Source organism: Rhincodon typus, chromosome 13, assembly GCF_021869965.1.
Source record: "Rhincodon typus isolate 14 chromosome 13, sRhiTyp1.1, whole genome shotgun sequence".
Taxonomy (NCBI): Eukaryota; Metazoa; Chordata; class Chondrichthyes; order Orectolobiformes; family Rhincodontidae; genus Rhincodon; species Rhincodon typus.
In genome coordinates, this window is record NC_063344.1 from 70,929,083 (window position 1) to 70,953,498 (window position 24,416).

At 42.1% G+C, this 24,416-nt stretch overlaps 1 protein-coding gene across 2 annotated transcripts in view; it reads right to left on the reverse strand.

The window, feature by feature from the left end:
• Positions 1–24,416, reverse strand: part of LOC109915386 (ephrin type-B receptor 1) — a 442,994-nt gene that overhangs the window by 268,832 nt on the left and 149,746 nt on the right. For both annotated transcript variants that reach the window (XM_048604552.1, XM_048604551.1), the window contains exon 3: positions 10,759–11,440. In XM_048604552.1, the coding sequence (XP_048460509.1) occupies positions 10,759–11,440 (682 nt within the window). The remainder of the gene's footprint in view (positions 1–10,758; positions 11,441–24,416) is intronic.

Consider the following 24,416-nt stretch of genomic DNA (forward strand, 5'->3'; position numbering starts at 1 on the left):
TCTTTATGCTGGGTCAGGCCAGGAATAGATGGTATTGTTTTAAAGCTACCCTTTCAGGACAGAGATTAGGCATTTTTTTTCTCTCTCTCAGGAGTCATGCATCTTTGGAATGCTCTGCCTCAGAAGGCGCTGGAGGCAGGGTCACTAAGTATTTAAAGTGTAGGTAGACAGCTCCTTGTTAGTCAGGGGATCAAAGATTATCGGAGATGGATGGGAATGTAAAATGCAAAACACAGACAGATTAGCGATGATGATATTGAATGGCGAAGCAGGCTTGAGGAGCCAAGTGGCCTATTTTTGCACCTAATTCTAACATCTGTAAGTCTTTCTTCCAGTGCACTACACACTCCCAACACCTGAGCACCCAAGATCTCAGTTTCTGGACTGCATCATTCATTCAGCGTGGAGTTCTGCCCTGGATATACAACAGCTACTTTTACAATCAACAAAAACACTGAGAAGATAAAACACGTTCTTCTGAATTGATACTGGGGATCCTCATCCAGTTTAGTCATGTACAAAAGATAAAGGTACTGTCAGGAGCGATTAACCTAGGAACATCTTCAATGCAAAAAGGCAGTGCTGCTCTACCATTTACACTCTTTCTATTCAATCCTCTCCACTGAGCCCCTCACACTTGCCAGTTCCTATTACTTTAACAGGTGGACATTTTAATGTGTTTACAGTCCTGTAATAAACACGTTTGACTTGCCACCAGTTTGTATTAATGGAAGGCAGCTTAACAGTGCAAGAATAGTCACACTGGTACCAAACTGCATCCACACAGTGTACAGCAGCAGCAAGTGAGTTAGTGGCACTCTGAGTCCATAATTCCTGTTGAGGGCCATATTTATTCTGGAGCAGTGATTTCTGTTGTCTTTTCACTTGCTCTGTGAATAGTGTTAACCTGTTTATTGAACCCGGGCCAGACGACAAGGCTGAGATAAGAGTTACAGTCCTGCCCCTCCATCCATTCATTGTGGTCGAAAATAAACCGAATCCCTGAACAATGAATGCTTAAACGCCCAAGCACAGCCGAAAAGACTTGAGCCACTAATCTAGGCTAGTGCTTTGGTGCAGTACAGCGTGAGTGTTGCATTCAGATTGGAATGTGAAATAATGTCTTGCTGTTGGACGGGGAGGAAAACAAAGTATTTTACCAAGGTTGTAACCAACCCTTCAATTAAACCCCCACCAAAGCAAATCATCCAGTCATCCATCACATTTACTGTTACAGGGATATTGCTGTGTAACTTACCTGTTGTGTTTGACTGCAGAAACAAATATTGTCCTACTTGAGATAATTCTATGGGTCCAGTTCCTGACCCATCCAATATAAATACAAGTGCTTTTTTTCAGTTTTGGAACTGAGACTGTCAGGGCATGAAATTCATATGCCCTGCTTATCGTGCACAGGGTCCAGGGAAGTCAATTCTCAGACTCCCGACCCAAGCAGCAGTGCTGCAAGAGGTTTAATGACCTCAAATGGGTGGTCATGATCATGAATGCATCTTCACATAGCATCCCCTTCAATAATAATTCCAACAGCACCACATCTGACATGAATGAGCAAGCTGCAGGTAATGTGACCACGATCTTCCCAATTCCCATTCAATCATCCATCCCTCACACATCAACCATCGTTCTCACCTTCATTTACCTAAGAATGGCCACCTTCTCTACTTAAGAAAGCTAGGTGGCGGGGAATAGAACCTGAGCCACTCTATGTAGACATTTTTAAGCATTTATTCACAGAGATGCACATTACAAGCTTAGGCCTCCTAAATGAAGCACAGTTCCAGTCTGTTTCCATTTATATTCTCTGGAATTTTGAAGAATGAGAGGTGATTTCATTGAAACATTTAAAATTCTTACAGAGCTTGACAGGGTAGATGTTGACAGGTTGTTTCTGCCCAGGTGTAAAATCTAGAAGACATGGACACAGTTTCAGGATAGGGAGAGATTGTTTAGGTCTGAGAAATTTAATCACTCTAGGTGTTGTAAATCTTTTGGAATTCTTGACTCCAGAAGGTTGTGGATGCTTTGTTGTTGAATGTAAATAAATCTGAGACAGGCAGCGTTTTGGTTTCACAGGGAATCAAGCGATATGGGGAGCAGGCAGGAAAGCGGACCCAAAACCAAAGATCACCAACAAATACGTTGAATGTCACAGCAGGCTGAATAAGACATATGGTCACTCCTGCTTCTGTTTCTTATATCTTTAAAAGGGGCACAAGTGAATTCCCAGTGATAAACTCAAATCATAGCTGGTTGTCCTCTCTTACTCCAAGTAAAAATAAAGAATTTATCTGCACAGTCAACATTTCAAACCAAATTAAATCAAAAATGCCCATATCCTTTACAAATCATTGCATTGCAAGACAACACTTCTTGCAGTATCTAAAAAAATTTCTGAATACATGCATTTTCTTCATAAAACAATCCGACAGTTGATGATTTTCATCCACCCATTTCATTTTAGAGATATCTGTTCTTTCCAGCATTGTTTCAAGCCTACAAGGTCAATCCATAACCTTCTTCACCCACACTTTTCACAGAGTATACATCATCCCATAACAAATGATGATGTACATAAAATTCAACTTGAATTTTACCTTCAGTGAGCCCATTGACAAATCAAATCCTATATTTACTGACTGCATAAATTCAAGTGTTTCCCTTTCCATTCTGTTAGCTTCCCCAGTGAAAGGATATGTTCCAGTTTTGTCCATCAGAACTATTTTGAAAATTCCACTTGAGTACTCATCAGGAAGATTAACATGTGAGGACATTATTGAAAATAATTAGCTTTGTTTTCTCTGGGCCAGCCAAAGAATGGGAATTTGAGTATGCATTTACCCAGATTTATTTATTTTCTTCGTCTGTGAAACACTCTTGACATTAGAGTGCTTCATCCTGGTACTTACCTCCACTACATCAAAAATAGTCCAAGTTCAACTGACTAATCAGGTTCTGTCTCTTCTTTAGACAGAACATCATTATTCTTTGATGACCTAGTATGGTTAATCAGCGTGGGTGTAACAGTGTCTTGATTAGGATCGTTGATTCTAAATTATATCAGACCTGCTTCACTTAACATTTAAACTAGTATATTTAACAATCTCACAAGCCTCACCCAAAATTTGTTATGATAATGATAATACTGGACAAGTTAGATCCCCGAGTGACACCAGGCTTGACAGGATGAAAATTTTATTTTTATCCACCATGGTGAACATAGTCACAAGAGTCTGTCACAGCACTTTTGATAAAAGAACATAAAAGTTTATTACACTGAAAAAAATCAAAAACTGTATTATATGATACAAGAACTATTAGAACAAACTCATTGCAAATATCAGAAATCTTTGACCCCTTAATAAAATTAGACATTCAGACCTCAGGAAAGATTCTTCCCTATCTTGATGCAAAAGGTCAGCTTGCAAGGTTGTAATCAGTTTTCCTTTCAGAAAATTCTTCTGCTTTCACCCAAGGCTATTTTCTTCAATAATGCCTCTCCCATAGATTTTTAAACAAACTGTTAAATTAGCTCTATTATTTACTTAAAGTTCCTTAAAGTCATGTCTTTAACAGCCGCATAGGATGCCTTCTCTCTGAAACTTCCATAGATTTCTGCTTCTGGAGATTTCTTCCAAGCTTTCTAGGACTTGTCCCCGCCCTAACTGGTTGGAAATAGCTGTTAAAGCTTTGTACTCTCTAAATGGCCTGTTTCTCAGCAACTTCCTCTGGGTTGTAAAAAATGTACATCAAATAGTAGACAATGATTTCCTCATGAGGCATGCCAATTATTTAACTAGGATCACATGATTTCCTAAAAATGCTGTTGAAAAATAACTTTCTGACCTTGTCTAATCATAAAAAGTCAGACCTTCACAAAACTGAAAACTGAAATCCATTTTTCTTCCAAATGTGAACCCAAATAATAATAATATCTTCTGAACCTTCATCACAATTTTAAATTCTATTCTAATCTTATTTTTTTTTAAATCACATTCTGCGGCACCAGCTCATGAAAAATCATCTTGTATCAGGAAGATGCCTGGAGGTTTGCCTTTTTAATACCAATAAAACATTGTGGGGTCAGAATTTAGCTGAACACGATCTGTTTTCAGCACATTGAAAAATGATACATGTTCAAAGCATCTTCCTGGACAAAGACACATTTGTTCAGTTTCCATAGTTTCCTCTATGCATCTGTTGCCTCTTTGGGCAGCTTCAGAAACACTTATCTCAGAAAAGTATCAATCTGCAGAAAGGTTGATTAACGTGCACTCTCCATGAATATGCAACTAAAAGAACCAAAGAGATTTGTAAAATTATTCTTCCAGTTATTGGGGGAATCCACTCTAACATGTGTATCACCCAGTCACTCTTCAAAAGCCTGAGCAACTAGCATTGCTTTTGCCTTATACGGCAAACATGTTCTCAGTACAAATTCACCTATGTGACAACGTTAGTCATTCCTGATCAGGTACCTCAGAATAAGCTCTAAACTCTCTCCAACTATTTTGTTCCCACACTCCGCAGTCTGTGGAACTTTCTTCTCCACACAAATTCTGAAAATTCAATCAGTATTTGAATTTGCAATCACTTTTCTTGAAAGTGCCACAGTCGCTGTGCCCCTCTGAAATATATGTCATCCCAGAACCGACTCTGGGCAATTGTTCTGTGAATTTGATAGCTTGGCCATGTGTGACAAAAACACTCAGATTATCACCATCCAGACCGTGATTGATTGTATTCCCTGTATCAATATTGACTGAATTTTCTTGCCTTAAATGGCAAAAGCAAACCTATTGAAAAGTGACACAGATGCTAGAATGAACTGTATTCCCCAGCTCAAGATCTGCAACAGAAAACACTTCTGAGATACATCTCATTTCCTTCTATCTCAGAGTGCAATTTTTTTTAGTAATCAATTCAGATTAATCATGAGGATGAACATTAACAATCTAATGACCATGTTTGATAAGCTTCATGACCTATTACCTTACCAAGACCTTTCTTTCCCTATGAACCCCTAAACCTTCTGAAATAAGTCTCTTCTCAGATAATGTACCTCAGTGGTCATTAGAGTTTCTCCTGATATCAGACTTGATGAACTCTCACCTTCCTGCATAAAGTATTTTCAAATGTGCAGAAAAATTAATCAACTGTAGTAACATTTCAGTGAAGAAACATTGTTGCATAGCACAGAAAATGCTGTGGGATTTCACCCACTGACTACTTGTTCATTTCAGAGTGGTTGTCAATTTGAAATCTGGTTGATCCAATAAGATTTCATGTAGCATTTTATTGATCATGATGTGATCTCTTTGAAAAGTCCAATGCTGATTGCACCTTTAATTGGTGAATTCATAACTGCAAGTTTCTGACTTTCACACATCATTGAATTCACCACTGCCAAACTCCTTTCTGTTATCAGTCAGAAATATCATTGCTGTCCCCACCGAGCTCTACATGAAGGCTCTTTTGTCTTTACTAAGTATTATTGTTGAAATACCACCCCTAGGTTGCCAGGTTTGCAAAATGTAGAACAAAAATAATTCTCTTGTCAGATCCATTGCAACTATATCATTGAGGTCCAATGGAAAGCTTACAATGGGCTGTGATGGTGCACCAGGAACTTTTTTCATAGATTTCACACTCCTTGCTAATCTCTTCTTAGTCTTGCCAATTTTTCAAGAAATATATCTGCATCTTTAGCAGGATTTTAACTTTTTGACAATCCAAGTGAGTACATTCCCTGTGTGACTTCGATGAAACTTGCTTGTATCACTGTCAGATTCCTATCAACTCATGCAATAGTACTTCTCCAACAATCTGATTAGAAACATCAAGTTGGATTAAAGGGATATCTTTGTAAACTGCACTTTTACTGACTTTCCAAACATTACTGCACTATCATGCTCCAAATCAAGTTTCCATTCACTCATCAGCCAAGATATTTCATTAAAGACTTTATCAATACTCATACAATTGTTAACATGGATGCAAAATTCTCTTTAGTGACTTCAACGTGTTATCATTATCACTAAGCTAACTCAAATAATATTTTTATGTTCCTTAGCCTTGCATTCATCCTCAATCACTTACTAATTCAAGAAACATATTAAATAATTGATGTCATAGACTATCGAAGCATCAGTACTGTCTAACATGGCACAATTAAAGGAGTCTGTGATTAACACATTGATCACAGACTAATATCCTTTGTGACCAATATAATTTGTTCAGATTCATCATTATCTTCATCCTCATTCTCAGAAATGCTTTGTTATGTCATTTCATGAAGAGAAGGGGGAAGTGAACAGTCAGAGATAGACTGCATAAAGGTGAGAGGAGGGGAAATTGGAAGCAGTTTGTGAAACTTTAAAATTCAGGGTAATATAGACATCAATGTATTGGATAGGAGGTGACAGAGGAGGCCTGAGTAGGTCAGAAACAAGGAATGTTTCATATATTGCACTAACATAGGGAGAAGACATGCAGGCTCATACAATGTAACACCTTGATATGAGACAATGTTAAGGAAGATGTTGTACAATATAAGAACAACTTCAACCAGGCAGAAATGGTTGGCAGTCTATGGGGACTGGTTGGGCCTGCAATCAAGGAAGATGTGCAGAGTCCTCGGTCCATCGTAATGGGCGATGGGGGTCCAGAGAGTTTGGATATTCATAATGAGAAGCTTAGGACCAGGAAACCTCAAAATTAGTGCAGGGCATTGGAAGTGTCAAGAACATGGATTGAAGGAATCTGGGCAAGGGAAGACAGAACAGAGTTAAGTGGGATAAGAGCAGGCTGAAAGGCAGGATCTACAGGATCTTGGGAAGGAGTTAGAGACAAGCTATTCAGGATCAAGGACCATGGGATAACCTGAAATGGTTATCTGTATTTCTCCTTCCACGGATGTTGACTGAACTGCTGGGTATTTGCAACATTTCCTGTTTGAATTGCAGGCTTTCAGGATCCACAACATTTTGCTTTTGTGGTCATTCTAAGGACACACTAAATGTGCCACATAATGTTTAGTGTGACATGGTGTCAGAGTATTCACTTTGCATCTGGGAAAAATGCATCAGAATATTTTATTAATTATGGAGATACCAGAAACTGTGGCAGACAAGGAGGTTTATGTACTCAAGTAAGCATTTTTTGACATTCGTAATGGAGATATGAGCATTGCTCATTGGGCTTGCATTGAATTTGGAATTTTAATTGCCCTTGAGAAGGTGGCGGTGAGCTGCCTTCTTCAACTGCAGCAGTCCATATGATGTACATACACCCTGAATGCTGTTAGGGAAGGAATTCCAGGATATTGCCCCAGTGATAGTGAAGGAACGGTGATATATTTCCAAAACAGAATGGTGAGTGGCTTGGAGAGGAACTTGCAGGAGGTGGTGCTCCTATGTATTTGCTGCCTTTGTCTTTCTAGATGTTAAGAGTTCACAGAGCTTGTAAGGGGCTGTTGAAGTTTGGGTACACAGAGAGAACAAAAAAAAGGGCTAACACAATGTTGACCTATACCTCAAGAAGACTGGAATCCCAAAGTGAGAGAGTGATGCTTCTGTTATACAAAAACTTGGCAAGAACCCATCTCAATTACTGTGCTCACAGGAAGTATTTACAGAACCTGCTAAAAGTTCAGATGGATTCGCCAGAATATTAACAGGGCTCAAATTGTGAGGACGGTTTTTATAAACTTGACTTACACTCCTTTGAGTTTACAAGGTTGAGTGGTGAAGTGTCTGGAATGATAAAAAGGACTTGATAGTTAGAAACAGAAATACAACTCCAATTGGTGATGATATCCAGAATGAGATATAAGAATGAGATTTTTAAAAGAAGTGAGCTGCGAGATTCAGGTTGGATGTCAGGAATAATCACTTTCATCATACAAGGTAGTGAAATTATGGAATTTCTTTTCCTCAAAGGCTGATGGACATTTGGGGGAAGGGAGCAATTGCATCTTTCATAGGCTGTGATTAACAGATTTCAATTGGCAAATGGTTTCAACGATATTGAAGGGTGGGGGGGAGGAGGAGATAGTGGTACAGTGGCTTAGTGGTTAGCACTGTCACCTCAGTGCCAGGGATCCAGGTTCAATTCCAGTTTTGGGTGACTGTCTGTATGGCGTTTACACATTCTTTCCATGTCTGCGTGTGTTTCCTCTGGGTGATCCAGTTTCCTCCCAAAGTTCAAAGATGTGCAGGCTAGGTGGGTTGGCCATGCTAAATTGCCCATAGTGTCCAGGAATGTGCAGGCTAGGTGGATTACAGGTGGGATCTGCAGGGTTACGGGAACAGAATGGAGGGCTCGGTCTGAGTGAGATGTTTTTCCAAGGGTTGGTGCAGAATCAATGGGCCAAATGGTCTCTTTCTGCACTTTAGGGATTTTAAGATAATGAACTTTGGGGTCAGCAATGTGTGGAGAAACAGGCTCGAAGTACTGAATGGCCTTATCTGTCCCATGACCTTCCCCATTCTAATCCTTACCATTCATTCAAATTCTTTCATCTTTGTGCACTCACCCCACCCACCCAACCCCAGTGAAAAATGCAGTTCAGGAGCCCTTTGAAACTGGGAGGCTCAGGTATGTTAATTGAAGCTGGTGGCTTGTTATGTACTTAAAGTGTAAAACTGCACTCTCAAATCAACAAGCTCCACATGCAAATGACTTTGCAGAGACTGATTCATTTGTTGTGTTTTAAGACCACAATGTGGCGTGAAAGTGTCTCTCTGTCTCTCTGCCTCTCTGCATGCCAGAGACAGGCTCAATTTGCATTGGGAGAGAGAAGGTTGGGAGTGGGTCGGGGTGGGGGGTGGGGGGATGGTGTGATGTGAAAAGGACTTCATTTCGGTTGAGCATGCTCGATAAAAAACCATGTCAAAATGGCTCACAAAGTGCTCTAAAAGCAAGTCTGTCAGCCGGAGGGCATAATTACACTATGTGATAACTGTCAAGTCAACTGAAAGGTACAAAGAGTTTCTGTCTGGCAAGTGAATGCATAAAAAAAGCAATACTTGCATAACTGTGTGCAACCTGACAAATGTGTGAAGGGCAGAACAGCACAATAACAGATTCATCACTTTGCCTCACTCTGAGTACAAGCTTGACTTTAGCTTAATTTAGTCCTTACACCTAACCAACACACGCAGGCAGTAATATTTTCATCCAGTTTAGCCACCTCATTTACTCTTGTCCTTTCACTGGAACTGTACCTTGCTGTTAGTTGAATGATGTCCCATTATGATTAGTGCAGCTTCAAACTCTTTAAACAACATAACAGACTGTCCAACCAACTAGGTTATGCGTCACCTCAGGAAAACAGCTAACAAGAAAGGCATCCCTGGATTGGTTTAACCAGCCAGCTGAAGAACCTGTTGACACCTTGGGCAGGGTATGGTGGGTCTTTGCAGGGAGCTGTTTGCCAATCCAAGACTGGCAGCTCTTTTGTTTAACAGTACCACTGGGAGAGGTAGTGACCACTCCTACACTGACCAGAGGGCCCCCGGAACAACCCACGCAAAGATTAGTAATGCTGGCAGGAATTTCTCGGACATCTGGATGAGTATATGAATAAGAGGGATCTGGGCCAAATGCTGGCAAATGGGACTAGATTAATTTAGGATATCTGGTCGGCAGGGTCTGTTCCATGTTGTACAACTCTATGACTCTATGGCTGAATGTCATGGGAGCGGGTTTGGCAGCAAGGGCAGGGGTGTCTGTCTTCACCCGCGCCTTCCAAATGCCCTGTCCCTCAATCAGTCATTGGGTACCTTTGAGTGAGGGATCCTCTCGGGAGAACACAAGGAGCTCTTGCATGTCGTGTTCCTTGCATGATGCCATATGTGCCCATCTCTGGGTGAACCACAGCAGCGGTGGAAAGAGACACTTTGTTTGGGCATTAATTAATGACTCAGTTGGTAGCAGCCTTCCCGCCACAAATATAACCAGGGTGGAGATGGCCTGCTGTTGGGACCACGGTTGCCACTTATTTAAACAATCCCCCCACACAGGAAAGCATAAAATCAAGTCCAAACTTGGACACAATAATCTTCTATTATGACGGAAATTGATGAGTCAGTTAGCTTATTATTTCAATCCAATAATTTAGCTGATCCCAGTCCATGAGTATCAATTTTGCAATTTACCTGGTTGGACCTGAACTCAGGACGAGGGTCATCCAGGATTAGAGTTGATAGATTGCGGTGTCTAACTTGCTGAGTACTACATTTATGATTTGCGTGTGGTCCCAACAGTGTTTCTGTCTCTGTGGAACGTGCTGTGGATAGCCATGTAGCTGTGCTGGAAGCCCCACAGCTGTGTCCTACAGTGACACCATGCTGAAGTAATGGTGTAGGAGGAGTCACAAGGTACAATAACAATGAATGGAACATACGCAGATTGTATATCACAACGTATGGAGCACGTATGCGCAGTCCGTCGGCTCAATACTCCACTTGCTCCTCACATTCTTGTCTTTCATCGAATCACATCTTCACTGCACAACATTCAATAATCCTTCACTCAAAGATACTGAGCACTGCTACTCTAACGCACTTCAAGTTCAATTGGCTTGATCGTCCAATATCAATGTTCTCACAAATAAACCTCCCTTTTCCCGTCAGGTCCAGTAACACATGCATTGAATGACAAAATGCTGAAAGGGCACATAGAGAGCCTCGCCCTTGCCCTCCCACCACCGCCCTGGTGTACGTGGGCAGATCTTACCTTTACATGCCATCGCCTTTTCTGGCTCATAGCCCGCCTTGCAGGTGCAGCTCCCAATTGGCACCATCCATTCTCCGTCGCCGTTGCAGTACAGCTTGATGGGCACGTCAACCTCCTCGGCATTCTGCACACAGGTGCCCTTAGCAATGACCAGTGAGGTGCTCTCTGTGCCTGTCATGGTCTCAGCGAAGGTGGCGTAATTCTGGATGACGCTCGGGCATTTCTTGAAGAAGACCCGGACGGAGAGAAGAGACATGCAGGCGCCATAGTCCTGAAAGGCCAGGTAAAAGCCATTCTTGCTCAGCGGGCCAAAGCTGCGGATCTCGGTGTTGACCTTCATCAGCCTGCCGCCAAAGTCCACTTGGGAGAAGCTCTCATCCGCAGCGATGGTGTCCACTTTGAGGTACGGCATTTCGGTCCACAGTGCCGCACCTTGCACAGTCAGGCCCGAGTCAGTCTCGTAATAGTACAGGTTGAAGGTTTCTTTACAGGATCCCGGGACATTGGGTATGCTGCTGCAGTCTCGCACAGTGAACCTCATCTCCACGTAGATGCGATGGGCACCTTTACGGTTTATGAAAGTGGTCCACAGCCAGTTGTTTTGGTTGGACTCAAAGACATTGCAGACCTGGTAGGTGCGGATGGTATTGAGGTTTTCATCATAACCGCTCACCTCTTCCCACTGCAAAAGGAAACAAAAAAAGACAGGTCGTCATGTCAAAGTCAACAGAATCAGGTTTGGAGCTTCCATTTATAGAATCATAGAGTCATAGAGTTATTCAGCACGGAAACAGACCCTTTGGTCCAATTCGTCTGCGCCAACCAGATATCCTCATCTGTACATGTCCCATTTGCCAGAATTTGGCCTATATCTCTTTAAACCCTTCCTATTTCACACACACAGCGTGAAACACTCTACATTGAATGACCCTCAAACAAGACCTTCCATCTAACCCTCAACCACCAGGAATTCTCAACAATGGGAACAGTCTCAAATTAAGATATACCCCAATCAGGACAGCTTTTATTGTGGGATATTTGTGACGAGATCTTTCTTGAGAAGGTGACTTGTACTATCCTACTGATTTTTAAAACCTCACCCTGATTTCTGGCAGAAACAACCAGGTCACTCACAAACTTGGAATGCAACCCTGTCCTGCCAGCTCCAAAATTAACAACAACTTATCATAGCACCTTAATATGGTGACACATTCCCGAAGAGTTTCACAAGGGAATTACCAGACACAAAACCACACTAAACCACAAATGGAGATGTTTAAGGGGGGGATAATTCTTCAGATTGAGACACTTGAAGGCACACCTACTAATTATGGTGTGATTAAAATCCGCAGCACACATGAGGTCAGAATTGGAAGGTTACCGTTGCACATATTTTAATGACCATGTACTGAAGCCTGGGCTTGTAGGAATCCCAGTAAAATGTCCTCTCACACCAACCTCACGATATCCTCATCGTCAATAACACCTGTTGCTGTCCAACAGCATAGCCCTCATATTATTACAGACTGTAGCTGGAAGTAGTTTCTGAGATAGGGAGGGGTAACAGCTGACTTTTGTAATGGTGATAATTTTAGTGAACTGCGCTGGGGAAATTACTGATTGGACAATATGGAATAAACCTTTCTGTTCAGAGATAAGACGGGAACTAATTGAACCCAGTTCTACTTCCCAAGTTCTTAACATCAGTTGGGTTTCTTCACACCTCTATGCCCACCTTGAGACACAGCTAAGCCCAACAGACATGAGTTTACTAACTTCCCCAGTCTTCTGAACCATTTCTAATCAGCCAAGGCCATATAAATTAGGATCTGGAGTAGGTTATTCAGCTCTCCAACCTGCTCTACCAATAAATAGAATAGAATATTCTTTATTTTCACATGTACTCCAGTACAGGAGTACATTGAAAAGTTTTTACAATGGCTGCCTTTAATGGCGCCATCTTAGGTATATGTGCCTGGGTACAAATCTTGGATACAGACGAGGGATGAAAGGCAAGGTAGTAGCATTACTTACAGTGTCTAAAAAAAAGTCAGAAATGAGACGGCTATAATATAGTCAAAGGATTGACATTACAGTCTGGTAAAGAATTTCAAACAGCAGCAGCTCAGCATGTGGACCTGACGACCCAACATCTGTCCCACTCTGCTCCAAGCCTCCAGTCTGGTCCGCACCGGCACTCAGCTGCACCAAGGCAAGTTGCGCTGCTCCAGGACTCACTTCTCCTCGCGCTGCTCCAGGATTCATTCCCCCTCGCACTGCACTGGGACTGCTTCCCCATGAGCTGCTCTGGTACTAGATTATGGCTAATCTGGCTGTGGCTTTCCAGCTGTTATGGTCACAGACTGAGGGCTTGGGTATTCAACATTACACAGTACTTGGATGAGAAACAATACCATGTTCTACATCCCCTTCAGAGCTGCGTAGTCAAATACTCCATGGAGCAGCAGTAAGAAGAGCCTTTGATTAAACCTTCATTAAATCTCAGTGAGTGTCATTCTTTCAGTCATGGCACCTGCTCCCTCGATCAAAAGTCAAACTAAATTCAAAACTGAGATTCGGAAAAACATGGGACAGATTTTCCCAAAAGTGGCAGCCTCTCTCGCACAATGCCTCCTTACCTCATTTTTACACCACAAAAGCGCTCCATATTTCTAAGAGGTGATTAAACACCAGGCTCCCTCAGAAATGTGGAATCGTCCTTCCATTCTGCTACATCTTTCTAGTGTAGAACTGAGAAAGGAAGATAAACCATATGCCCCTAGCTGCTGGAATCTGAAACGTAAAGATTCGGAGTCGCAGACAGTCACTTTGACAACTGCATCAAACGGAAAGTCCATAAGGTAATTGTGAGGTTAAGGTGCCAGGTAAGTAGGGTGACAGGTGGCTAGTGGTAGGGGTAGGGTGCCAGGGTGGTTGGGGGGGAAGCCAAGTGGTTAGGGTGACAGGTATGTAGAATGCCAGCGTGCAGAGAGGCCACTAGGCGATGGTGTGCTTAGGATCAGTCCTGGTGATTGGGAGATAACAGGTCAGAGGAGGCAATGGGAGGGGGAATGTGAGGATCCAGCAGTGTCGGAGAAATGTCAGGTTCAAAACGGGGATGGACCAGGCCTGGGCAGCAGGGCAGGGGTGTCAAGCTGGAATGGGAGAAACTAGGGTTCGAGAGTCGGTGTCCTGGACACGAATGGGATTTGTCGGATCCAATGGCAGGGGGTTGTCAGTTATGGAACAAACCTGGTCGGGATGGACGAGTTGGGCTGAAGGGCTTGTTTCTGTGCTGTACCACTCTATGACTGACTATCGGAAAACCCAGGTCAGTGCCAGGGCTGCAGCAAAGGCAAGCACATGGTCTGTATGAAACAAATTCTAATTGAGAGGGAGCCAAGGTTTTAATTGCCCTGCTTCCTTGAAATGCTTCTTAATTCCTCTCCCAAAAGGATTAAATGGAAGTAGGGCACCACATCAAAAACAGCCATGTAGAAAGATATGTAGAGGAATGGTGGAGTGGGTGTAGAGTCAGGGAGGTCCTGAGGAACAGAATGGAGAAAGGGCTACGGACTAGAATATAGGGACTGGAGGGAGAAAAGATCAGGAGTGACTGGGGAGTAGAATGAGGAGAAGGTTAGTGAATAGAACAGGGAAGCATTGATGAACAGAATGGGTAGGGGCTAGGGATTGGAATAAGGGTGTGGTGCTGGTCTGGGGTACAGGATGTGGAGAGGACTATGGAGGAGAAGAGGGAGAGAGAGAGAACGAGGGGCTGGAGGGACCAGACTGGGAGAGAAGAAAGGGGCTGGGAAACAGAATGGAGTCCTTAACATCCCAGGCCAGTTACCAACAACAGAAGGGTTTTAACGGGATGGTCTTCAAGGGTTCATTGCTTCTATCAGTGTGACTGAGAGAATTAAATATTATACAGTATGTGCTTGACACCCTTTACTTCTCAAAATAATCCTGCACCTCAGCAAATGGATACTTGGATATATGGCAATCCAGTTGGCAGGTGATAACAAACATCACTCACTGGATACCCTCTCATTAAGAAACATTATCTGGCTCTACTTAAGGTTTATTCCTGCAAGGGGTGCAGTAATTGCACTCCAAACATGCTGTTTGCAAGCATTAGTGTGAATTTTACGATCTAACAAGGAATTATGCTGCAGGCTCTTCCAAAAGCAATGGGTCTTTTTTTCATCTACACAATGGAATTAATCATGGAGCCTGCCTCCTGCACAATCTTTTATTTATTTGTCTTGCAACTGAGCTGTTTGTTTTCGGTGGGCAATTAATGTTAATTTGCCTCAAATCAATAAATACTGCTTTTCAAGCACCGATGAAAATATAGGGAAGCTAATTTTATTTTAATGATATCCGCAGAGAGAATATAGACTGAGCCTACATTTTAGTGTTGGAGGGGAGGGGGGTGTGTAATTGTCTGGTGAATCAGTGGCATTTGATGAGTCTTGAACAATTTCATTGAAATCTATGTTCATTGTCATAATGTTTCCCATAAACAGCATGGGCAGCAGTCATTGTAAGCTTAGTTGCATCAATGGGTAATGGCAAATCTCTCTAGGTTGAAGCAAGCAGGGAAAACAGTTGTTAACCCTGTCCCCCACACTCCCACCACCAACCCCCAGGCACATGCTTTCTCCTCCTCTGTTTGAGGAAGGCAACACTCAAACAAAGATACGTACAGCCTTCTCCAGAACTGGAATTCATCAGCCAGACTGGCACTCTCTGGAGAGAGTGCTGCATTATTCGAGGTTACATCTCCTCTGAGGTGTTAAACACAGGCCTTGTGTGCCTTCTCAGCTGGGCAGCATAGATCCCACATAACTTTTCTGAAGAAGAGTGGGGGAGCTTTCCTGTAGACCCACGCCAATAATTATCCCTCGACCAAGATCATAGAATTCCGACCATGTGGAAGCAGGCCATTCAGCGCATTGAGTCCACACCAGCCCCGAAGGGTGTCCCACCCAGATCCGCACCCCTACCCTATCCCTGTAACCCTGCATTTCCTCATGGCCAATCCACCTGACCTACACATCTTTGGACTGTGGGAGGAAACCGGAGCACCCAGAGGGGACCCTTGCAGATGCAAGGCGAATGTCCAAACGCCGCACAGTCAGTCACCCGAGGGTGGAATCGAACCAGGGTCCCTGGCGCTGTGAGGCAGCAGTGCTAACCACTGAGCCACCATGCTGTCCGTGGCTGTTAATTTGCATACAGCAAGCTCCCACAAATGGCAATGAGTTAATGACCAGACAATCTATTTCTGTGACGTTGGTTGAGGCATAAACATTGGCCAGGACACTGAAAAACGACCTCATTCTTCTTCAATATGGGACATTTTACATTGACTTGAGGATGAACTGGGGCCTTGGTTTAAGGTCTCAGCTGATTGACAACATCCAGTAGTGTAACAGCCCCTCAGTACTGCATCAGACTTCCAGCCTAGAAGTTGCACAGAGGCCCGTGAAATCCTTAATTTCCTGACTCCAAAGATGATGCATGTGACCCTTCCTACGAGTTTGTTGTCACCTGTCATTTCTAAATCCAATTCCCTTATCTTCCAGTGAACAGATGTATTTGTTGATCATTCCCAAACTCTTTTGAAATATTAGTTGCCTTCATGTGGAATGGGTGGTGTGTGGTGTTGTGTCTATGCCTCAACTAGAATCTCAGGGTTTGAGTCCCACTCCAGGACTTGATGGTCATGCAAGGTGAACCCATAATGAGAACAAATGGATTGGCCATCTACCTGTATTTCCTTCCAATACACCCAAGGCAGGCAGTAAGAGTGGTAAGGTCTCCTGGTCAGCTGTGTTTAACATGCACATGTACAAAACAGGGGCTAAAGGAGACCATTTGGCTTCTTCAACCTTCTCTGTCATACTGTAAGATCAATTTGATCTGTTTGTGCATCAAGTTTCACTTTCCCATCCAATAACCCTTTGGTTTTCTTGCCTATGAAGAATCTGAACTTTGTCCCATTCATCTCCTTCCACTCCCTTCTGCCATAGAATGATGACCCCATCCTATATCCTCCGCCAACAGCAACCAGTCCCTGGAAAAACCTGCAAAAGCAACAGATGTAAGCACATCCGTTATCTGTCTCATACACCACCCAGCATGGGGAAGACCTAGAAAGATAAAGATTCTGGCACAAACCCTTTTTGTTGACTTTATCCCTTTGAATATCTTTGCTGAACTTTCTGCTTTCCCCCAATCAATAACCACTCCCTACTGCTGTCCAATCGCAACAGTTACCAAATGCATTGGGGCAACAGCTTGAGAGTCAACAAGACGTGACCAACTATTGCAAACAATTCCCATCAGTCAGCTCAATGACAATCTGACAGCTTAAGTCAATGAATTCATGTCCACTTGCAGTTTTCACTGGTGTCAGGGAAAAGTAAATGTAATGCTGCTGCCTTCAGCTTCTGCCAATTCAACTCATTGTTAGTCAGCTCTCGATTTAATGAAAAAAATTAAAGCAGGCACGCATTTATATTGTGAGGAAATGTTTGATAAATTCACGGCAATGCCCAGGCTCCAGGAGTAGCCTAGAGGTGTTCTCAAATCACATCTCAGTCGCTTCAGGTTTAATTGAATCCCAACTGAACTCACGGATAATTAAGATTGCTTCTTCAGTAGTTTAATCCTGGGATTTTGCAATAAAATTATACTGATTTTGAAAATTAATTCATTAGCAGCACTGACAGGTCCCTCATTGAGAAAGCAATTTGAGTCCAGCTTATGTATAAGACCAAAATGTCTTCCACTGTGCAATTTTTTTCAAATTAATTCTCTATAAAATGCTGACCCTATTAATTCATATTTGTACTGAGGTCAGAGACAAACTGTTCGCTTCCTCTATTTGACTCATACCAAGTGAATTAATCAACATTCAATGTAATTAATTGTATTAAACAGGCAACCTTTACAATTACCAGTAGAACTGAGAAACGTGAAGGGGGAGGATCTGTTACAGTTTAAGTGATGCGCTTCATTTTAGTCAAAGTTTTAACAACAGCAGTTTGACTAATTCAAGACTGTTGTTTGTAATCGCCAATTAGAGAAGCCTTTTGACATGCATTTAATCACAGTTTGGTTAACGAAAATATGTAATTGCAATTATCGGCTGGTGGAATTATTTTGTGAAGTCTGGTAAACAATTAAACAGCAACATCAAGATTGCTAAATGTAAAAGACAAAGGGCTGAAGATTTTGCTTTTTGGCTAAGTCTGGGTTGTGTTGAGTTTCTTGTCGGGTATGAGGTCTAATGATTTCTCTTACCAAACACTAATTACCCATCCAGCCCTATGGTTCTCTCAAATCCAATTCTGGGTCCATTTTACCATATACCATGCACAAAATAACAAGCAACACAGCAGACATCCCAGAATTCACTATTACAAATGGCACCCATGCCATCTTGAAATTCCAAGTTGTGGCGTTGAAGTGCAGAAGTGTCCTGTACGTGGACTGGAAATATACCATGAGGGTGGCTACAGACTGGGACATAACTGTGGATGCAGGATGTATGTGGTCAGTGCCTATGGAGCTTCCTTGAGATGTCATTGCCTTGTGTTTAACATGAAGGTCACTCAGAGCCAGTGGTGAACTGAGGCTGCCAGAACCCCACTCCGGTTTTCATGTCAAGTCTGTTTGGTGAATTTGGTAATTTAGGAAGCTGAACCTTAATGAGGCGAGTTGGGCTGTCAACAAGGCATTCAGTAATCTATAATCCCTTAATTGGCAATTGCCTGCTGTCTACGGAAAAACTGGCCTCACCACTTGGAAAAAGCATAAAAGATGGAGTGAGATGCCCACAACATCGAGATGGACTCATCTGAACTCATCATCTTATTCTGCCACTTTTCTCACCATACTCTACATTACTCAGATCCTTAGACTTTCTAATTGACTGTCCTTGGTAGTCACACGATAATGGAGTGACTGGATGACAAATCATTTACAGGAGGTGAATGTCTACTTTATGCTCCAGATGAGCCTCCTGTCCTGTTCTTAATTAAATCCTATCAATCTAACCTTCTCTTCTCCCTGGTGTGCTTATCTAGCTTCCCCCAAACACATCAATTATGGCAAACAATCTCTATCAGGCTACAATACAAGAGGTGAGCATAATCTTCATGATGCAGAGCTTTAAGACACATTTCTAAAGCAAGCTGTAATTATCAGATGTCAAAATATTCAGTGTTGTAAAGTTAAAATCCTGCAGATGATGGAAATCTGAATTAAAATTGAAAAAAGCTGGAAATTCTCAGCAGCCAGAGAAACATATTGATCATTTCAGGTTGACAAATCCAAGCCGCTGAATATTTTTATCACTTCATGTTTCTACTTCTACCGTATCACACAATAACTCTTCAGAATTCAGTTTACAAGATACGTTTGGGTAGAGAAAGGTTTTCAGCTCTTGGGTCTTGCCAAATCCCACATCTATCACGTTCTCACTCCAGAGGTTTTCTGAAATAAGTCCAGCCTCAGCTCTGGTCTCTTGGCCTGGGAACCACCCCTATCCAAATTTGTTGGTCAAATCACCAGTTGTCAGGGTCATTTGGCTTAACGTGATCCATAGTCTCAGTAACATGAGGGGCCAAGAACTGCCAAGTATCCCCATACAAGCAAGGAGTGAGAAATTGAAGCAGAATCCCTTCACTCATAGCCATCTTGCTGCCCAGTGTCCATATTACCCATGTAATTCAGCACAGCTCAAGTGAAGAAGGAGTATAGTTATGTGTGCTATTGGGTCCTCTAGCCTATGGAAGTTGCTGATGTTTGGACAGGAATTCTAACTAGTAGAATAAGATGATAAAGGAAAGTTGGTTAACATTCTACTCTATAGGAGTACATGGACAAATGGCGCAACAATTTTTTTGTCATGTTATTTTGTAATTTTTGATTAATACATGGAAGATACTTTTCCTCAACTAATATTCCATGTTTTAATTCACTCAGAGATAGTAGGAACTGCCGATGCTGGAGAATCTGAGATAACAAGTGTAGAGCTGGATGAACACAACAGGCCAAGCAGCATCAGAGGAGCAGGAAAGCTGACGTTGTGGGTCTGGACCCTTTTTAACCCCACTGAGTTTTAACCCCACTGCGAAGCTAAGGGTCCAGACCCGAAACGTCAGCTTTCCTGCTCCTCTGATGCTGCCTGGCCTGCTGTGTTCATCCAGTGCTACACCTTGTTATCTCAGATTCTCCAGCATCAGCAGTTCCTACTATCTCTGAGTGAGTTTTAACCCCACTGCGAAGCGGAAGAAGGGTCCAGACCCGAAATATCAGCTTTCCTGCTCCTCTGATGCTGCTTGGCCTGTTGTGTTCATCCAGCTCTACACCTTGTTATTCCATGCTTTAAAGTTTTTTTTATTGTCCCAGGATTGAGGAAGAAATGTAGATTAGAATTGATAGATTCAATATCAAGTCAGTTGTGGAAAAAGGAATAAAGAGAGAGCAATAAAGAAATGAGTAAGAGAGAGACAGAAAGCAAAAGTAAAAGAAATCAAGCTTTTAATTATTGAAATCTCCAACAACAATTACTATCTGAAGGAACGAGAGTGCACATTTGTGATAACTGTAGGTAAAGCTTAATGGAAATAACTGTCATCATGCTAAATGATGCTTAGACTGAAATGAACAAGAATTCACAGTCCTTGGTGAGTTTAGTTCAGATCTACTATGCAAATGCTGTAATTTCATTGCAGACAGTGAGGTACCATTTTCACAAGGCTAACGACAGAGCGGTGTACCTGGGAGTGCAACGTGATTTTCTACATTTAACTGTGCATCTGAAGTTACTGTAGCATTTGCACATTAATAACTGAGTGCTATTAGTCTCATCATTATTTTGACAGCAAATTATTGTCCAATTTTTTTTGCATTTTCCAGATTAGACCATGGAAGTGAACATTAATGGAATGTTAGTGAGTTGAAAGCATTCTAAGCATAGTATTTTATATTTTAACTGTTTCAGGAACAAAGAGGGTTTGACAATGATGGTAGCAGGTAACGGTGCCCACAATTGCTTAGATTGCATACAGACAGATTAATTGTCACTGCATTTTGGCAATTATTTTTTGTCCCAACACAAATTTTCATAAAGTTTTGTTTTAAATGTTACTCATTTTAGGCAATCTTTACAAAAATTATCAGCATCATTATGGCATCTACAAAAGTTTCACTAATTTCACCTCCATAGCGTCATACAGCATGGAGAAAGACCCTTTGGTCCAAATCGTATGCACTGACTAGACATCCCAAACTGACCAAGTTCCATTTGTCAGCATTTGGTCCTTACCCCTCTAAACCCTTCCTATTCATGTACCCATCCAGGTGCCTTTTAAATGTTGCAATTGTACCAGCCTCGCCCACTTCCTCTGGCAGCTCATTCCAGACATACACTACCCTCTGCGTGAAACAGATGGGCCAATGGGCTGAGGAGTGGCAGATGGAGTTTTATTAAGATAAATATGAGGTGTAGCATTTTGGTAAAGCAAACCAGGGCAGGACTTATAGTCAATGAGAGGGCCCTGGGGAGTGTTGCTGAACAGAGAGGGGTGCAGGTGCATAGTTGCTTGAAAATAGAGTTGCAGGTAGATAGGGTGGTGAAGAAGGCGTTTGGTATGCTTGCCTTTATTGGTCAGTGCATTGAGTATAGGAGTTGGGACATCATGTTGTGGCTGTACAGGATATTGGTGAAGCCACATTAAGAATACTACATAAAATTCCAGTTGCCCTTCTATAGGAAGGATGTTGTTAAACTTGAGAGGGTGCAGAAAAGATTTACAAGGATGTTGCTGGGATTGGAAGGTTTGAATTTTAGGAAAAGGCTGATTAGGGCTTTTTCCCCTGGAATGTCGGAGGCTGAGGAGTGACCTTATAGAGGTTTATAAAATCATGAGGGGCATGGGTAGGGTGAATATCCAAAGTCTTTTTCCTCGGGTGACGGAGTCCTAAACGAGAGGGTATAGGTTTAAGGTGAGAGGGGAAAAATTTAGAAAGGACCTGAAGGGTAACTGTTTCATACAGAGGGTGGTGTGTGTCTGGAATGACCTGCCAGAGGGAGTGGTGGGGGCTGGTATAATTACAACATTTAAAAGGCATCTGGATGGATATATGAGTAGGGAGTGTTTAGAGGGATATAGGCCAAATGCTGGCAAATGGGACCACGTAAGTTTGGGATGTCTGTTCGGCACAGAGGAGTGGAACCGAAGGGTCTGTTTCTGTGTTGTATGACTCTGTGACTCCGTTAATAATCCGTATTGTGATATCTCAAGCGCTCATGACAACTGCCTATTTTACAGGTGCTCACAGAGTGATTATCAGTGTACAACAATCCTTTCATAAACAATGCATGAATCAAGAACCATTTCTATGGGAATCTCTTACGTGTTCATTTCATACCTTCAGATAAACATAGCACTCAAGAGTAAGATTTAGAACAGTTTGATTTGAATTGTATGTATTTCTGATCTGAGCAGCTTTAAAAGCTGGATAAGCACAAAAGCCATTAGCCTCAAGCCCCCTGATCAATTCCAATGGATCTCGTGTGAACCAGTTTGGATTTTCTTTATCAATTCAATTTCAAACTCTCAGCCTTTGTTGGTCCAGGTCTCGGTCAAGGTAAAATCTCATTGTTCACTTCAATCAAATTCAAGCTGTTGTTTCTGCTGAGCCAGTCTCTTTAAACAATGCTGGCTTTTGTCCCATTACCCAGTCTTGCCTTGCATCCCTTTGTTTCAGATAGATACTGTGTCCAACATCAGCTTTCCCGAAGATAGTGTCCCATTCTATGATTCCTCCCCATTTCTAACTTAGGAAAAGACATGAAACAAAGGCTCCACCTGATTTCTCAGATGGATTTAAAACATTCCATGCCAATTACTGGGGAGGAGCGATTTATCTCTCTAAATCACTAATTCTATTTCTCTTTCTACAGCCTGACCAGCTGAGACTTTCCAGCACCTTACTATATTTATATCAAAATTTCAAGTGTCTGTAGTATGTTGCTTTTGTATTCAAGTTATCCCAGTGTCCTTGTTCAATACTTTTCCCTCAACCAATACTGCAAAAAGACAAATTAACTAGTTGTTATCCCATTGCAGTGTGTGGGAGCATTTGTGTGCGCACAAATTGGTTCTTGTGTCTCCTCTGTAACAACAGGGACTATGTTTGAAAATCCTACAGGTCAAATTTTAACTCACTGAGGTGTACGGGCCTTGAATGAGTTGAAATCTCTAGTTTCAGTCTGCTGCTCATATACCAACATAGGACTCAGCAGTCAGGAGGTCACTGTAGGAATGCCAAATATTCAGAATCTGACTTAAAGCTTAGTTTTACAAGGCAAGGATATATACAGAGTGCTGAACAGGAGCAGGGCATCACATCCACAAAGAGCTTTCACAAACCTGTCCTTTCATTAAATTGAATTGGCGACTGTTAATCTCCCAGATTAAATGAAGCATAAGTATTCCTGAAGTAATTTCCAAAGGCAATCTGAGCACATGCAGTATCTATCCATTGTCATGCCTCTGGTCCATTGCTTTGTTGCAAGTCTGGGATTCACAATCCAAAGGATATTCCATTATCCATGTCTACATTTATCTGGATACTCTGAAATCTCATTGATCTGACGCTTAGCCACTGAAGATGATGGAAGGAGGTTGCTGCTGTAAATAACTTTGTTTGGTTGGGACAGTCTGGATAAGAAGGTATGACCTGAAAATGTGAACTACGATTCTAAAGGACCAGTGTCACAAAGCACTTCTTCACATCGTGTTAACTTGAAACACTGTCCTCCACAAATACCCTGGCTGAGGTTGAAGGTCAATTGAAAATATTGATTAGATTTTTATTCCAAGCGGGTATTAACAGAGACAGAAAAGAGACAGGTCAATGGAGCTTGGATACTAAAAAGATGGGAGGTAACTGAATGATGGGACATGTATGAGGGATTGAATTATCTCCTTCCTTTCCTAAATTCCTCTTTTGAGCAGGTTAATCTACTCAGCATCAACTGGTTCTTCCATCATTTCTGTCACTGGCTGAGGATAAGATTCTTCCTCTTTCAGAACTTATGCTTGTTGACATGAGCACATAAGAAACAGATATGGGAGTAGCATTCAGCCCATCAAGCCTGTTCCACCATCCAGGATGGTTGCCGCTGATCTTTGGTTTCAACTCTGCCAGCTCCCTAAATCCCTTGATTCCCTGAAAGATTGACACACTGTCTATCCCAGTCTTAAATATATTTCAAGATGGTGCATCCAGAACCCTTTGTGGTAAGGAATTCCGAACATTCGCAATGCTTTGGGTGAAGAAATTTCTCCTCAGCTCAGTCCTAAATAATTAACCCCTTATCCTGTGTTTTAGATTCCCCAGCCAGTGGGAAACAACCTCTGAGTGTCTGCCCTATCAAACCCATTTAGAATCTCGCATGTTTCAATGAGATCACCTCTCGCACGTCCAAACCCCAGAGAACATAGACACAATTTCCTCATTCTGTCACTATCTGAAAACCTTCTCGCCCCATGTACTGCCTTCAACTTGGTCTATTCCTCTTGCTATGTGTTTGAGCTGAACAACCAGATTAAATCTATAATATG